The following is an 18,123-nucleotide window of genomic DNA, read 5'->3' as shown; positions in this document are numbered from 1 at the left end:
CTTTTATAATGTACCTAATTTCTTTTTCAATTATGTACAATATTTAATCTGTTATTATGCCAATCAAATTTATATCTTCATGTCATTGTAACTGCCGACATAATATAGCCTAATTTGACAGAGCATCAAAAAAAAATTAACTTATTTTTCGCTTTAGGCTATATTTCAACACGTTAACATCTGATCAAACTTAGATTAAGCCGTTATTAAACTATGTTTCATTCACATTATATTTTGAACCTTGCATATATAATCTTATGGTTCAAATTCATTATTTTTTGTAACAAAATGAAACAATAAAACAGCTGTTTGACCTAAGGTTGGATGTATATGTCATAATTTGATTTCATAAATATCTGTCTTAAGAAAGACATGATTTTTCTCATCACACTTTCGCCACTACAGCGTGCTATTATTCTATAACTGAAAAGATAACTTACCATTTTGATTCATATATTTTTGTAATTTTTTTGTCACAGTATAAAAAGGCCCTTATATTTTAGTATTTTTTTAACAATTACGGAAATTTAAAAATAGCTGTACTGAAAATCTGTGTTGCCATCAACAACTATTGACATTTGTTGGTTATTCATTGGCTGTTGAAAGAGCTGTTGGAATTGGTAGTTTTCCCCCAGCTGAAAGTTGTTACCCTGTTGGTTGTTGGTACTTTGCTGGGTGTTGCCGCCCTGTTGAACATTGCCAGACTGTTGATAGTTGCCTCCCTCTTGAACGTTGTTTATTTGTTGGATGTTGCCACTTTGTTGGAAATTTCCAATTTCTTGGTAGTTTCCACCCTGTTGAAGGTTGTTAATTTGTTGGATGTTGCCGTTTTGTTGTACGTTGGCATTTTTTTGGACGATGCCACCCTGTTGGAGATTGGTAATATCTTGGTAGTTGCCACCTTGTTGGAGATTGGCAATTTGCTGATAGTTCCCACTTTGCTGACTGTTGCCACTTTGTTGCAGATTTTCGATTACTTGGTAGTTGCTACCCTGTTGAACATTGCCAATTTGTTGGTAGTTGCCACCCTGTTGGACATTGCTTACTTGCTGATAGTTGCCAGCCTGTTGGACGTTGGCATTTTGTTGGAAGTTGCTGCCTTGTTGCACGTTACCAATTTGTTGGTAGTTGTTTACCTGTTGAATATTGGCGTTCTGTTGGTGATTGCCTAGTTGCTGGACATTACCGCTCAGTTGAAAGTTGCCACTTAGTTGAGAGTTGTTCTGCTGCTGTAAACCTTGGTTCGACTGTTCTTTGTACGAGCCTAAAATAAAATATTTATTAAGAATTAGATATTTCATAAATATTGGTACAATATAATTCGTCAATACGTTCTTTTATTTTTCCTGTAAGTCCTGGCGGTTAAATCTTCAAATTTGGAGCCCGGGGTGCACATTAAACCAAATTCTGGATTGGCCTACGATGGTCGTGGAATACCTACCAAAGTCGGGTTTGTACAAGATCCGACTCCAGTCTTATCTCCTAACCATTTAAAGGGAACCTAATCCATATGGATCATGATTTGACGCCCAGTTTCCTAAATGTGCAGGATTACTCACATCGGTGTCGAGGGTCAAAGTACGTAGTACACACAAGTACTCAAACTAATTTATCTATCAGTTCGATGGAATATTAAATACATTCTGTGTTGATAAAATGCTATAAGTTTATAAATAATTACCATCATCAAAAATACCATTGGCTGCATCCTGGGCATTCTGTTCAATAGCCTTAGCTATGGCTTCAGGAATGGGAGGGGGGGTTGGCAGATGGTCTCCTTGGGGTCTGAACCCGTTCTCGTCAGCTGTGTACCTCACAGTGTAGGTCTGACCATCATTACCAGTGTACGAGTACTCGCCCTGCGCTTGCGTCCCTTTAATGGTTTGTCCAGCTTCTTGTGCTCTGATTCCTAGAATCGATAGATCATTTTGAAGTATTTCATAGAAGTTAAAGAGAGTTTTTCGAAAAAAACCATTGTATGACCTGGGTTCAAGCTATCTAAAATTCAATTTCAAATATCATTACTTAGAACCATATCTACTTAGATATTGATACAAATCGACATAAAATTTATCATAAATAAAAATATGTTTACACTAAAGTGTAAGTAAAGGGCGACTGAGGGATAGACTTGGAGTTCATTTAGGCGATGGGCTATGGCTAATTCTATCATTAAGCCAAAGCTGAACGTGGCCTATCAGTCTTTCCAAACTGTTGGCTCTGTCTACCCCGCCAGGGATATAGACGTGATTGTATGTATGTATGAAGAGGAACAAATGAATGATTACCATTTTCAGTCTCGTATGCGTATCTATAATTGCGTCCATCATTTTCATTGATATAACTCAAAATTCTTGCAGACTGCTCCGTTCTGGCCTGTTGTTGCTGTAGTTCTGGCCTCAGTTGTAACTGTGGCCTGGGTTGGCTTACTTGAAGATGTTGAGGCATAGCCTGCTGAATAACTGGCTGCTGTGGAATGATTGGTTGAAAGCCGGATTCAGGAATTGGCTGAAATTAATTTATTTATCAATCTAAAATGTAATGTAATGTTCAATTAAAGTTATTTAAGAATAAATACTTTTAACTAAATTATTTGTTATATTTGATTCGATATAAATAAAATATGTTTGTTTGTCGTGAGTTTTTCTTTCTAGTTTTGTAAATAAAATTACATAAATCAATTCATAAAACACAATTAATAGTACCTGGAACTGTTGTGGCGTGACCTGTTGCAATTGTTGTGGACCAGCGTGTTGCATTTGTGGCGCGGCAAATTGCAATTCAGGCACTCCATATTGTTGTTCTGGCGCTGACGGTTGCAGTTCAATCATGGCCTGCTGTAATTGCGGCGCGGCATATTGTAATTGCGGCGCGGCATATTGTAATTGCGGCGCGGCATATTGTAATTCTGGCGCGCGATATTGACGTTCTGGGGCGGTTTGTTGTAACTGATTTTGTTGTCTTTGTCGTTCTGCCTGTTGCCGTTTTGGCGCGGCCTGTTGACGTTGTAACAACTGCCTTTGTTGTTCTGCGGCCGTGAACCCTCGGGTTGGACGGTTTGGGAAGTTGGTGCCGGTGAATACCTGCCCTGACGACGCAAGGGCTATGATGGCGGAGATTATAAAGGATTTGACCTAAAATTATGATTTAGAATAAATTTTATTAATAAAATTAATTGACATTTTTGTAAAATGAATATTCGAGATTTGTAGAGTAGGCATGCCTGATTTTCACTTTAGAATCGAATAATGCCAGAAAATTGTCTTTTCTGAATACTAAATTATTATATGAAAAAGATAATCGAAAAATCATTTAATCTTTCTTAAAGAGAAAAGAGCTTCGCCTCCTCTTTGAAAATTTTATTCAATAAATCAATCACTACATATAAGATTTTTAAGCTGACTGAATTTAGAAATCTGATTTCTTAAATGTAATTTATGTTACAAAATTTGATATCCTTTTATTAAAAAAGTCCACAAAATTCGAACACACACACATTTCTACCGAAAAATATTTATGAATAATAAACACAGCCACTAACCAACTTCATTTTCACCAAATTCACTTAAATCCGAGAGCGTTGATCACTGAATGATAACGAAAATATTTACAGTTTCGTTTTTATACCAAAAATTTCCTAGTACGCATCCATGTAATAAGTTGCACTTACGTTGTTGCGACCACTCTAAGTTGGAACTTGGGACATTTTATTTAGCTTTCTCTCATCATGGCGTTGTGTATTTGACCACCTTTATATCAATTATAAGAATTACTCAATTTTAAGGTGGTGGTTGAGTAGGTAATTGGAAAGGTGGTGATCTGCTGAAGACAGTATGTAAGCGGCAACATTATGATGTGAAATGTACTTTAATTTTTTGGGCATGATAACTATGCAAAACAGCAATAATAATAGTTCTTAGCGCTAACTTTTACTGCTAAATAAATCACGCGTCTTTTACGGATTGATAAGTGCTACTTTTTTATACACATACATATGGACACAAACTCCACCAACAAGTCATATATTATATCTTTATCTCTGACGGGATCAAAGTCAACAGCCGTGAAAATGTTTAGCTAAACGAATTAAAGTATAGAATTAAGAATCAGATTTTGACAGGTAACTTCACCGTACACCATATTCAAATTCAAAACTTTTTTTCATTATAATTTTCATCATAGGTACCTTTTGGTTTCACAGCATTGGTTGAGGTCAAACTAAATTACTCATAACTAAATTTACTGCCGCTTCCAAGGCGTCAGTGCAGAGATAATGGTTATAAACTACAACGCAGCATTTTCTTTAAAAATATATATGTATATTAAAAAAAGAAGTATTTGTAATTAAAAATTAGATTTAAAAGTAATTTAATTAATATTAAATTATTGTATAGCATGATGACTTGATTTGAAAAGAAGTCATGAACGTTTAAGACAGTTTAAATTAAACCAAAACCAAAGCCCCAAACTGTAGAAGAATCCTAAAATGTCCAAACTCGAAAGTTTACGTAGTCATGTGATTTATCGACGCAAGTGAGACATAGTTAGGTAACGGTAACGAGATGCGTAGACGCGGGTGCACAACTAGAGCAGATTCATCATAGAGTAAATACTTTATAGACATGGCATGAACAAAAAAAATGCACACGGTATTAAACATCCTATTCTTTATTTAATTTATAGGTAATATGTTTCCCAATTTTGGAGTAGCTTAAAATTATTTCAGCGGAAGGAAGTATTTAATTTTTTTTGTTTAGGTTTTTTTTTATATATAAATATAAATATATACGGGACAAATTTTAATTCATAGTTTCTGAAATATAATTATCATTGAATTATTTTAAAATCATTCTTAAATTATTCACCCTTTTTATTTTTTTATTGTAAATCATGGTAAAAATAGTGAAAGAAATGACAACTCTACAGGTTAATAACTCTACAATTGCCAAAATTTTTATTACACGCCTATTGCACAGTATTTCAGATGACAATACTATGTCGCTAATATGTGATACTGACAAAGTACATGAAGTGATGATGGCACTATGTCATAAAGTGGTTTGAGTTGGAAAATGATTAAGTATTTTTTATAAAAAATCGTGACGTATGTAGACGTATAGTTTCATCGTATCCCTTCAAGTAGATGTGATTTTATTTTTAGAAAACCTAAAGAGGAATCTGCCGTGTGGTTCCCGGCACCGATAGAAAAAAAATGAGACCACTCCGTCTCTTTCCCATTGACTTCGTTAAAGGCGACTAAACTTGGAATTTTTTTGTAGGCGATGGGACGGCAACCTGTCACTATTTAAATCTCAATTTTATCAGTAAGCCAAATCTGAACGTGGCCTATCAGTCTTTTCAAGAATGTTGGCTCTATCTACCCCGCAAAGGATACAGACGTGATTATATGTATGTATGTATGTATGTAAAAGGGAACCTAAAGTATTTCAGATCGTGGTTAGTGGTTACCTATACGCCCAGTTGCTTGAATGCGCAGCTCATAATGTTTTTCTTCGCCCTAATAGAATCGATTAACTCTAAAACTAATGTGAATGTATTCCTCCCAGTGCGCTTAGTTTCAGTGCTGAATATAATATGTTCATAGTATGAACTGTGATATTAAGATTATATAATATCTAGTTGCATCTTCAATAGGAAAAAACCTACCTACAATCCAGTCGAGGCTTAATTGGGTATTTCCAAAAAATATATACATATTTTGTGCCACTCCATATCTTGCCATGGATGTCGTAAAAGGCGACTCAGGGATAGGCTTATAAACTTTAAATTCTTCGTAAGCGATCTGCTAGCAACCTGTCACTATTAGAATCTCAATTCCATTATAGGTACATGCAGCTGAGCCTTGGTTTTTCCTCACTTGTAAGTTTTTAAATCAATACCTATACATAATTTCAAAATATTAAAGTAATTTAAAATATTATGGTAAAACTAAAATTTAATTGCTGTTTTTAGCAGAAAGCTAGTTGTGAAGTTAAACATTTCGACGATAGACATTTAGTGAGGGAAATATTCTTGTACTATCTTTTATTGTTTAGTCAAAGAAAATATACTTATTTCACGGCGGATAAAAAATATATACTTCCTCAACATTTCAAAAATTTATTCTTCATTTTTTGTTTACAAACTTATATACAAATACATGGCACGGTGTCTCCTATCTCCCTCTTTCAATAGCGGTATCCTTGTCTGAACCCTGGAGCGAGGTACTGTCTGGAAGGTTGGTACTGCGCACGCGCAAGTACCACTCCGGAGCCCGAGTTCTCGTATTTACCGTCGTGGTAGCTTCCTGAAATTTTAATTAAAGTTCATCCATTTATTCATATAATCACGTCTATATCCCTTGCGGGGTAGACAGAGCCAGCATTCTTGAAAGACTGATAGGCCACGTTCAGCTGTTAGGCTCAGTGATAGAATTGATATGTGAAGTAATAGAATTGATTGTGCCGTGAAGTTCCCGGCACCAATAGAAAAAAGAATAGGACCACTCCCATCTCTCTCCCATGGATGTTGTAAAAGGCGACTAAGGGCTAGGCATTATAAACTTGGGATTCTTCTTTTAGGCGATGGGCTGGCAACCTGTCACTATTTGAATCTCAATTCTATCTTAAAGCCAAATAGCTGAACGTGGCCTATCAGTCTTTACAAGACTGTTGGCTCTGTCTTCCCCTAACGAATATAGACGTGATAATATGTATGTATAGAATTGATATTTAGATAGTGACGGGTCGCTATTCCATCGCCTAAAAAAAGAATCCCAAAGTTTTCTTTAACGCCATCCATGGGAAAGAGATGAAGTGGTCCTATTTTTTTATATTGGTAGGTACTGGAAACCAGTTTCTCGTCTTTCTTATTTATGTAGTCGGAATAATAAAATTGATTAATTAAATAAAGGTGCCGTGTGGTTCCCGGCACTATTACAAAAAAGAATAGGACCACTCCATCTCTTTCCCATGGATGTCGTAAAAGGCGACTAAGGGATAGGCTTATAAACTTAGGATTCCTCTTTTAGGCGATGGGCTAGCAACCTGTCACTATTTGAATCTCGGTTCTATCATTAAGCCAAATAGCTGAACGTGGCCATTCAGTCTTTTCAAGACTGTTGGCTCTGTCTACCCCGCAAGGGATATAGACGTGATCATATGTATGTATTAAATATTCCAATTACTTCTAGCACGAGTCCGGAATTTTTGTGGTCGCACCCATCCTTAGTGATCCTTTTTATAAAGAACCATTAGGTGATAGCGCTTATTACCTTAGTAATCTCTTACGAATTCCACAAGAAAACCAGTACTGCAGAAGAGCTGTTAACTTACCATCATCAAAGACGCCATTAGCTTCATCACGGGCATTCTCCTGTAAAGCCTTGGCTATCGCTTCAGGTAGTGGTGGGGGGGTAGGCAGATGGCCTCCTTCGGCCTGGAAGCCGTTGGCGCCAGCTGTGTACCTCACGCTGTAGACCTGGCCATCGTCTCCGGTGTATGAGTAACTGCCTTGAGCTTGGATACCGTTGGCTTCTTGACCGGATTCCTCGGCTTGGATACCTGGAATATATATTTTTTTATTTTGTTAGGTAATGTTTTATCGTTTCAAAAAAAAAACAAAATTTTTATTCATTATTATAGGATACTTCATATCGCTTAATAATTGTCAAAACGTATGGTTTAACAACATTGGTTGACGTCAAAATAATTTAATATCTCTTAACAAGTTTAATATCCCTTACAAATATTATTAATGGGAAAGTCTGCCTGTGTGTTTGTTCCGCTTTAACAGCTGAACCAATTCGAATGAAATTTAGTATGCAGTTTAAAAATCCGCGTTCTAACATAGGATCCTTTTTTTTATTTAATCAACCACTTAAATACTAAAAAAAAAACGACAAACACGCGGGCGCAGACGCCGACAACAAAACTAGTTTCTAATAAAATTAACTTCAGTTATACTAAATTCGAATATTATATACTACGGCGAATATAAAACAAACATTTATTACCTGTATAGTTTATAATATTTACTACATATGTACATACATACATAAGGTCACGTCTATATCAGAGCCAACAGTCTTGAAAAGACTGAATGGCCACTTTCAGCTATTTGGCTTAATGATAGAATTGAGATTCAAATAGTGACAGGTTGCTAGCCCATCGCCTAAAAAAGAATCCCAAGTTTGTAAGCCTATCCCTTAGTCGCCTTTTACGATATCCATGGGAAAAAGATGGAGTGGTCCTATTCTTTTTTGTACTGCTGCCGGGAACCACTCAGCATACCTATAATATTTACTAGTTATGTTTTTTCTTTCCTCTTTTAATTGCTTAAATATTCTTTACTTGAGTATGACGAAGTTTGAAGTGATACAAATAAGTCAAAATCATGAGCCCAGTGTCAAATTAAAAGGACACTAATGAATTCAAAATTCCTAGTATACGAATAATTAAGTACGATATTTAGTGAGTAAATTTGTTTATGCATGTATGGAAATTGAAACAGCATTCTTAATTAGATACAAACATCACTTGCAACAAAATTATGGATATCTAAGAACCAAAATTTATTGTTAAATCATACATACATACAAAAATAAATCACGCTTCTTTCCCGGAGGGGTAGGCAGAGACCACAACTTTCCATTTGCGACGATCCCTGCATACTTCAGGCCAAGCCACGTTCAACTGTTAGGCTTAATGATAGAATTGAGATTAAATAAGAATCCCAAGTTTATTAGCTATTCCCAAACTAGGTCTGGAAATTTAAAATTTAAAGAGAACTTTCTGATAGAAATTTAAAGAAAATTTAATGGTTCCCGGCACCAATACAAAAAAGAATAGGACCACTCCATCTCTTTCCCATGGATGTCGTAATAGGCGACTAAGGGATAGGCTTACAAACTTGAGTTCTTTTTTTAAACGATGAGCTAGCAACCTGTCACTATTGGAATCATTCATCAGTCAATTCTATTATTTAATCAAATATCTGAACGAGGCCTATCAGACTTTTCAAGACTGTTGGCTCTGTCTACCTCACAAGGGATATAGACGTGACCGTATTTATATATATTTTTTTATTTTATAAAGAATTACATACCATTTTCAGTCTCGTAAGCGAATCGGTATCCATACTCGTTCCCGTCGTTGACTGATCTCAAGATGGCGGCGTTTCGTTCAAAAGCTGCTCTTGGCCGGGCGGATTCCTGGTAGTAGGTCGGGGCGGTTCTGAACTGAGGAGGGAGGTAGTTGGGGAGGGCTCCCGCGGAACATGCCACGATGAAGGCTGAGAGGATGATCTGAAAGACAAAGATTATTTTTCCAATAATTGAGATTCGTGTACCTTTAAATAAGATGAGAGGAAGATTGAAATATTAAATTTCGGACAACGTCCATATTGTGTCAGTAACTTCTTCAGCAATCCTTCCAACAATAAACACATTTTCAAATAATATTCTGCCATTTTAACAACCTCATCGGTGCCTGTCGTGGTAGTAACAATTTAATATTACCAAATAAGTCGCAATATGGTTGGTATTTTAATATTTTTAGAGCTATCGCCCAATCAAGACAGTATTCCATCGGTTTGTAAATACCTTCAAGATACTGTTAGAGCTTTCACAGGCACTCAGCTTTCTCAGTGTAATTGAGAAACCTTCAGTGTGCGCCCACGCAAACATTCCTGAGGCACTGTAACGCCAGGACAGCCCCAATATTACCCAAAAAGCATTATTAACAGGACATGCAAATAACTACATGCAGCCCCGTACAATAATTAATAATAATTCTTTCTGTGAAATTTCAGCGACACAAACACCTTATACACGGAAGTTAAGTTCGTATTTTCTTCGCCTTTCACCCGCACGCGTATATCACGCCTTTATCCTTTACGGGGTAAACAGAGTTTGTAGTCACAAGACTCGAAACGAAGGTCGCGTTTAACTGATATTACTGAAATTTAGAGATAGCGCCTGGTTGCTAGCTTAGGTTTTAAAGAAGAATAGCAAGATTATAAATTGACTTCCACATAATATTAGAAAAATAATAGATTCACATTGTAACAAAATAAGTGATTATCACCTGATTTGAAGTCGATCGAAAAATAGGTTGGCACAGTTTAAGATGACCCAAATCGTGACTCTTCAAAATGACATCACCATTGTAACCCGAGCTTTTGTTGATAAGCCGAATCGTGATTTCGATCAACTACCGAAATTGCATCAGTATAAATAAAAAATGCGTGATTACTAACCAATTCCATGATGCTATCGGTCCAAATATCGATGGAGGAATGCTTACTTGGGTACCTTGGGTCGTTTTTATACCTGCTACATTTGTAAGCTCTTCATTGTCAAGGTTGGTGTCTGTAGGATGTCAGATGAACTACGCAAAAATAGGACTCAGTTTCATCTAAATTAAACCCTATTCAAAAACGATTAAGGATTGAAATTGAGATACAAATATTATATTGTTCAATTGAAACATTTTTAGGGACCAGCTTCCAGTTTTAATGTCAACTTTTGAGACAAAAACATTTGAGTACTTAATCTTTTTACGACAATTTTTGAACATTGATAAAGTGTTTTTTTTTTTATTATTATTTTATTCTCGCCTGAGGGCCTTGTAAATTAGTTTAAAACTTAATTTATATTAAAGCTCAAAAAAATAGTCACTCAAACGTTGTAGCATTTTTTGGCTAAACTCAAATAAGCTCAACGAAGATGCAATTAAAAAATATCATAAATGGCGACTAAGGGATAGGCTTTAGTTTAAGTTTATTAAACTTAATATTTTTCTTTTAGGCGATAGGCTAGCAACCTGTTCCTATTTGATTCTCAATTCTATCATTAAGTCAAACAGCTGAACGTGGCCTATCAGTCTTTTCAAGACTTTTGCCCTTACCCCGGAAGAGATATAGAACTGCTTATATAGGTATGTATTAAAAAAATCTGTCACCTTTCTGGAGAAGGGTTCCCAGGATCTTGTTATGACAACAATTACACAAATGACACTGAATCTTAGAGTATTAACTTAATTATATAATCCGATTCGACTAACATATGTTACGAGTGCCTTGTAACGGGGAAATTAACCTTATTTTCAGTCGCCTGAATCAAAAATGCACAATATGTCTTCATAGTTACTCTTACTGAGATTATTAGCTTACTTATTTGATTAATTTTATTAGCTTAAAACTGATATTATTATGCAGTGTAGTTTCCGATAGAGTAGAATCGTGTTTGTTCACGTCTACCTACCTTTAGAAAAGTTGACTAAAGGACAAAAGACGTTATTTCAAATATTCCTGGGGTGGGAAGCGGATACAAAAATTACACTAAATAGATATTTTAATGCCATTTAAAAAAGTTCATCTTATACATGCTGACTTTTAGCAAAACCCCGAGAATTGATACCAACTGATAATGTACATACACACATCACGTCTTCATCTCTTACCGGGGTAAACAGAGCTGAATGGCTTAGTTCTCGATGAATTATGAATCTATCACTTGCACCCATTTGACGGGCCGCTGTGGCACAGCGGCAGTACGCGTGTCTGTGACACCGGAGGTCCCGGGTTCGAATCCCGGCCAGGGCATGATGAGAAAAGAACTTATTCTGATTGGCCTGGGTGTTGGATGTTTATCTATATAAGTATTTATTATAAAATATAGTATCGTTGAGTTAGTATCTCGTAACACAAGTCTCGAACTTACTTCGAGGATAACTCAATCAGTGTAATTTGTCCCGTATATATTTATTTATATTTATTATTTACATTTAGCCTTATATTATCTTTGAGTTTATAGTTACTATAGACCCATTATATTTGCGCATATAATTCACGCTTGCAAATTATGTTTCACAATGCATTTATCAAAGTCATTATTGCAAATACTAATAACGCAAAAGGAGAAAATTACATACTTAAAGTTTGAAATAAACTCTCAATGATGAGCTCTAAAAGATCCCATCGAGGCTTATCTGATGATCTGTTATTGGCCATCAATATAATGATTGAGCAATTGTTACAATTCATAAGTTTGTATTTTTGTTACCTCCCGTGTCTGAAATTGATCTGCGCTTGACCTTGAGCTGAGGAGATCGACCGTCTATTATTTATTTATTTATATATTTATGTTCTTAAACATAAACATAAAATCACGCCTCTTTTCCGGAAGGGTAGGCAGAGACTTCATCTTTACACTTGCCACGATCTCTGCATACTTTCTTCGCTTCATTCACATTCATAACTCGCTTCATGCAAGCTCGGCGGTTTCGGGTACATTTATGTACTTCAAGGAAAAAAAATAAGAAAAGAACTTAAACTAAAGAGAAATTCACTAGAAGGGCACTACTTATTTCAAGAGAAATTTCTTCCAGTAGGCCCACGACAGGAAAATGTAAAGAAAGTCATTGACTTGCGTACATAATTTATAAAATATAAACTATTTTTTGTTGTGTGGGTTAATTCACACCAATTTTTCTCTAAGCATAGTATTTTTATTATCAAATGCCATGCTGGTCTGGTAATCAATATAAAAAAATGTAATCAAAAGAAATGCGTAGGTATATATTTTGCTACCTTCTTTTATTCAAATTGTGACAGGTTGCTAGCTCATCACCTAAAACAAGAATCCCAAGTTTATAAGCCTATCCCTTAGTCGCCTTTTACGATATCCATGGGAAAGAGAAGAAGAAGTGGTTCTATTCTTTTTTGTACTGGTGCCGGGAACCACACGGCACGTGGGAACCAATCGCTTGGTGCACAAGAAATAATACCTTATTTTTGCATTTGATCAAAAATTCTCATTGAAACACTCCTAAATAGTTTGGTATATTTATGCACAGTACAATAGCTTAATTATTTGGTGTGGCATCAGCTAGCTATTGTTACACCTACGTTTGTGTCAAGGTGTACACTGACTCATAAGTTTGTTTATATGTTTATAGATAGATATCTCTGTACCTAAAACATGCATTTCAACCTTCAGGATTTATTGGACCCTGACAATGAGAAGATTTGGATTTGACCTTTTGGCTGCAAGAAAGTGTCGTGTGGTTCCCGGCACCAATATAAAAAAGAATAGGGCCACTCCATCTCATTTCCCATGGATGTCGTAAGAGGCGACTAGGGTATAGGCTTCTTCTTATTTTAGGCGATGGGCTAGCAACCTTAGGAAAGTCAAGACGTACGTATCTTCATCAAGGACGTCCTGGCAAATGGTCAAGGCAAGAGTACCCGAAACCGCCGAGCTTGCATGTAGAGAGTTATGAATGTGGATGAAGCGAAGGAAGTACGCAAAGATCGTGGCAAGTGGAAAGATGTACCTAGTCTCTGCCTACCGCTCCTGGAAAGAGGCGTGATTTTATGTATGTATGTATCTCAGTTAAGTGTGTAAATATAGGTATGTAGTAGGTATAAAGAACATAAGCACGTACATAATAAGTTAACAAGAATCTAAAGGTAATTTGTAGCATACAAGTTAAAACGATCTTGTAACAATTATCCAGTCAATTTATGAAAAAGTCTCATTTACTTATTCCACGTCTATATCCCTTGCGGGGTAGACAGAGCCAACAGGCTTGAAAAGACTGAATGACCACATTCAGCTTTTTGGCTTAATGATAGAATTGAGATCCAAATAGTGACAGGTTGTTAGCCCATCGCTTAAAAAAAAGAATCCCCATGTTTATAAGCCTATCCCTTAGTCGCATTAATATGCGACTAAGGGATAGAATCGATGTCGTAATCGACATCCACGGGAAAGAGATGGAATGGTCCTATTCTTTTTTGTATAAGTGCTGAAAACCACACGGCTTCTATCTTATATTATTGGTAATTTAAGTGCCTTTATTCTACAAACCTATTTGTAGAATAAAGGCACTTAAATTACCAAGAATCTAAAAGTAATTTGTAGCAACAAAGTTCAAACGATCTTGCAACAATTATCGAGTCAATATATGAAAAAGCCTCTTTAACTTATTCTTAGGCAACTAAATACTAATTTAAAGACCAATTTGCAGTAACTAAAATATCTAGCGCAAATAACTTGATGTTACTGATACAAGAATTGATTGATATAAGGTCATCCAAGCTGTTTATATCGCAATGCATGGCCGCGTGTAATTGTGTAGTTTGTTCATTCATTTATATAATCACGTCTATAACCCTTGCGGGGTAGATACCTAGAGCTTTTGGTTTCACAACGTTGGTTGACGTCGAATATATAAGTTAAAACTTAATTTAGTGCCGCTTCCAAAGCGTCAGTGCAGAAAAAGCGGTAAAAAACTGCACTGCAGCATTTTGTTCAACAATATTAAATTCACAATATTCTAAACTTAAAAAATTACGATATAATGTGAACGAGAGAATATATATATATATATATTGAAATCGATGCATCATCCCATATACGTATTTTTATTATGATAAAATATCAACCTGCATGCCATGAAGAGTTTGTTTATTTGTTTAAACGCGCTAATCTCAGGAACTACTGGTTCGAGTTGAAAAAAATATTTTGCGTTGAATAGACCATTTATCGAGGAAAGCTTTAGGCTATATACTGATAAATATACCTGTGGACAATAATACTATAACATCACACTGCAACAAGCACAAGCACAAAAAAAAAATATTCATCCTTGAGGGCTTCAATGATGCCCAAAATAACTATTCCACGCGGACGAAGTCGCGGGCACAGCTAGTATAACATAAGTAATTAATCTAATCTCGGTACGAAGAGTCGCTACGTCGCAATACTAAGTATTTAATTATAACAAACAAAAATAACATAGAAAGTGGGGTGAAAAAGTTAGCACACAGAAAGTTCTAACAGAAACAATTAATCACTATAATGCGAACATTTACCAAAATAGCATCATCGTGGAAATAGATGCATATCATGCAAAATTAATTTACCATGACGATGATCTTGCGTCGGTGAAATAATCTCTTGGATAATAATAGTAATTAGAATTTTTTATTTAAGGTGTTAATGGAAAATTTTTATACAGTAGGTAACATGAATTGTATTTCTACGTTCACAACATACATACATACATATAATCACGTCTATATCCCTTGCGGGGTAGACAGAGCCAACTGTCTTGAAAAGACTGATAGGCCACGTTCAGCCGTTAGGCCTCATGATAGAACATAGATAATTAACTGAGATCGTTCATTACGTTTTTTTTTTATTTTTAAGTGTAGGTATATATTACCATGACATATAATCACGTCTAGGTATAACCCTTTCGGGGTAGACAGAGCCAACAGTCCTGAAAAGACTGATAGGCCCCACGGCTTAATGATAGACCATATGACTATATGTATGTATGTACTTTATTGGAGCGATAATATAAACCATATATGTACGTATCCAAAAAAAGAAATATCTTCACACGATCATTGTCTATTATTATAGAGATATTTATAATAACACATGTTACATCTACGTTTATGCCTTCCGATACCAACGTATGCAAATTTTAACATAATACCGTGGGCGAATTAGCATACACCTATACAGTGCTATATTCAACCATATTTCAATGAATTAAAGCCTACAGTTTCTGTAGGTTTCAGTCTTCCTGGGTTTGGTATAAGATTTTCACATTGGTCGAGTTGATGGCAAGTAAATGAGCGAGTTAATTTATTTTCTCAAACGCTGAATTACGCAAGCGCAAGTTTCAAAGGTCAGATAAAAAGTACACGAAACCGACGAGCTTGCATGAAGAGAGTTACGAATATAGATGAAGCTGAAGAAGTAGAAGAAGGGATCGTGGCTAGTGTAAAGATGTGGTCTCTGCCAACCCCGCCGGGAAAGAGGCGTGATTTATGTATGTATGTTTTTTTAAAGCCATCAATATCTTTTATATTTTATACTATTTAAAATGCTCTCAAAAGCTATAAACTTAAAAATAAATCTAATCTGATTATCTTTAGTAAGTACACAGTGTTCTAAGTTTTTGGGGTTCATCTGGTTGCGACCTTACCTCTCTGGAAAAAAGCCTGAATTGCGCCTACACTATACATGATCCTCGATTGGAAAACTCAGGTTATAACCCGTAAGCACTATTACCTTAAGATAATTGTATGAACAAGAGAGAATAAATGAAACGTCGCCTTTCAGTCTTTCAAGACCGTTGGCTCTGTCTTCCTTACAAAGGATATAGTCAAGACTATATAATATGTTTGCATAAAAAAAAAACATGTGAACTTTGTAATTTTTTTGTATTAGGCACTATTAGTTTGAGCCGTGTGCTTACCGGCACTTTAGAATAGGACCACTACATATCTTTCTCATAGATATCGTAAAAGGCGACTAAGGGAATGGCTAATAACTTGGGATTCTTCTTGCAGGCCATTGGGCTAGAAACCTATCACTATTTGAATCTCAATTCTATCATTAAGCCAAATAGCTGAACGTGGCCATTCAGTCTTTTCAAGACTGTTGGCTCTGTCTACCCCGCAAGGGATATAGACGTAACCATATGTATGTATGTATTTTTTTTTACTTGCACAATGTGAACACTATACGTCTTAAAGAAGCTTGTAAGACAACTGCTGTGTTTGATTGATGTGTAATTGAAGAACCTTTCAGGGTTTGATATACGTAATCATTTAATGCATTGTTAAAGCGTTATTAGAATAACAGCTAATAACTAATTGTTGGGTGTAGTGGATATTACTCATTAGATTACTATCTTATGATGAGATACACCTACTGTTGTTGTCTTCGGAAACAAATATGGCGGCTGGTAGGAGATTTACAAATAGTCCTTTCACGTTAAAACGCTCAAACGAAACGCGAAGTGACACAAAAATTCTTCATATTTTCCGTTTTCGTTTCTCATTCCCGTGAAAATTCTCAGAGGAAAGTAGCCTATGTTCGACTTTGGATAATTAGATAGAGATAGATAAATAAAACTCTTTATTGCACCATAAATGTAATACAAAACAGCACAAAACAGACAGAGATGGTACAAAGGCGGACTTATCGCTAATGCAATCTCTTCCAGTCAACCTTTGGGTGGAAGGAAACCAAACATGAGATTGGATATTATTAATTAATACAAATTTTTATCAAAATCGGTTAAAGTTATTTAGCCGTAAAATCGTAAAAGACAGATAGACATTTATTAATCTATAACGGGGTTGACGGTGTGTCAATCAATTAGTTCACAATTAATGTTAATTAAAATGATATTAATGAATGCCGTGTGGTTGTTAAGCCAAACACCTTTCAGTCTTTTGAAGACTATTGGCTCTGTCTACCCCGTAAGGAATATAGACGTGGTTATTTGTATGTATGTATGTATGCCGTGTGGTTCCCGGCACCAATGCAAAAAAGAATAGGACCACTCCATCTCTTTCCCATGGATGTCGTAAAGGGCAACTAAGGGATAGGCTTACAAACTTGGGATTCTTTTTTTAGGCGATGGGTGAGCAACCTGTCACTATTTGAATCTCAATTCTATCATTAAGCCAAATAGCGAAACGTGGCTATTCAGTCTTTTGAATACTGTTGGCTCTGTCTACCCCGCAAGGGATAAAGACGATATTATTTGTATGCATGTATGTATATATTCAAATAATTATGAGAGTCTAATATCCGAATCAAGGCAAAAGCTTATTAGGAATATTTTCGCACCCATACGTTACAATAAAATTGTTGCAAATTAACAATTATTGTCACGAAATTGGTACAAATCTATAAAATGTAGATTTAACGGTGTAAATTCGCTATGTAATGGCAGAGCAGAGGATAATCTTTACTTACGACATATTTGTACCTAAGTTACTTGTGCAATTTCAAACATTTGGAATTCGTGATGCAGAATACATACATATGATCAAGTCATTCTTTATTTTTTTATTAATTTAATTCTTTACTTTTCACGCATAAGACGTGCAAAAAAAAACAACATGACATGTAACCGCTCTGAACTTTGCATCCGCGATACAGTATGAGTATTATCTTACAGATCAAACAAATTATATTGTTTGTGTCAGTTAGGACGACCACATAAACAAGGGAGATGGAAAACTATGATAATTTTTCAATTTATATTGTGTGCCGTGTGGTTCCCGGCACCAATATAAAAAGAA

At 35.6% G+C, this 18,123-nt stretch overlaps 2 protein-coding genes across 2 annotated transcripts; both read right to left on the bottom strand.

The window, feature by feature from the left end:
* Window positions 1-1,667: 1,667 nt before the first annotated feature.
* Window positions 1,668-3,550, bottom strand: LOC106137752 (uncharacterized). Its single transcript, XM_013338656.2, has 4 exons — window positions 3,542-3,550; window positions 2,706-3,134; window positions 2,289-2,508; window positions 1,668-1,909 (listed from the first exon to the last, which is right to left on the bottom strand). Exons 1-4 carry the CDS (start codon window positions 3,548-3,550, stop codon window positions 1,668-1,670), a joined length of 900 nt encoding a protein of 299 aa, XP_013194110.2.
* A 2,638-nt stretch (window positions 3,551-6,188) lies between these two features.
* Window positions 6,189-10,280, bottom strand: LOC106137751 (cuticle protein 3). Its single transcript, XM_060949765.1, has 4 exons — window positions 10,258-10,280; window positions 9,106-9,304; window positions 7,335-7,562; window positions 6,189-6,307 (listed from the first exon to the last, which is right to left on the bottom strand). The coding sequence occupies exons 1-4, from the start codon at window positions 10,264-10,266 to the stop codon at window positions 6,189-6,191; spliced, it is 555 nt and encodes a 184-aa protein (XP_060805748.1). The 5' UTR covers window positions 10,267-10,280.
* Window positions 10,281-18,123: the final 7,843 nt, after the last annotated feature.

The sequence above is a fragment of the Amyelois transitella genome, chromosome 19, assembly GCF_032362555.1.
Source record: "Amyelois transitella isolate CPQ chromosome 19, ilAmyTran1.1, whole genome shotgun sequence".
Lineage (NCBI taxonomy): Eukaryota > Metazoa > Arthropoda > Insecta > Lepidoptera > Pyralidae > Amyelois > Amyelois transitella.
Note: the sequence above shows the minus strand (reverse complement) of the source record. Positions and strands in the feature narration are given on the sequence as shown.

Bases quoted from the DNA above. Each gene is read 5' to 3' on its own strand.
- LOC106137752 (XM_013338656.2), bottom strand. The intron at 2,509-2,705 runs GTACTATTAATT...AATTAATTTCAG, and splicing joins TCACGCCACAACAGTTCCAG to CCAATTCCTGAATCCGGCTT. The intron at 1,910-2,288 runs GTAATCATTCAT...TATCGATTCTAG, and splicing joins CGCATACGAGACTGAAAATG to GAATCAGAGCACAAGAAGCT.
- LOC106137751 (XM_060949765.1), bottom strand. The intron at 7,563-9,105 runs GTATGTAATTCT...TATATATTCCAG, and splicing joins CGCTTACGAGACTGAAAATG to GTATCCAAGCCGAGGAATCC. The intron at 6,308-7,334 runs GTAAGTTAACAG...TTAAAATTTCAG, and splicing joins TAATGGCGTCTTTGATGATG to GAAGCTACCACGACGGTAAA.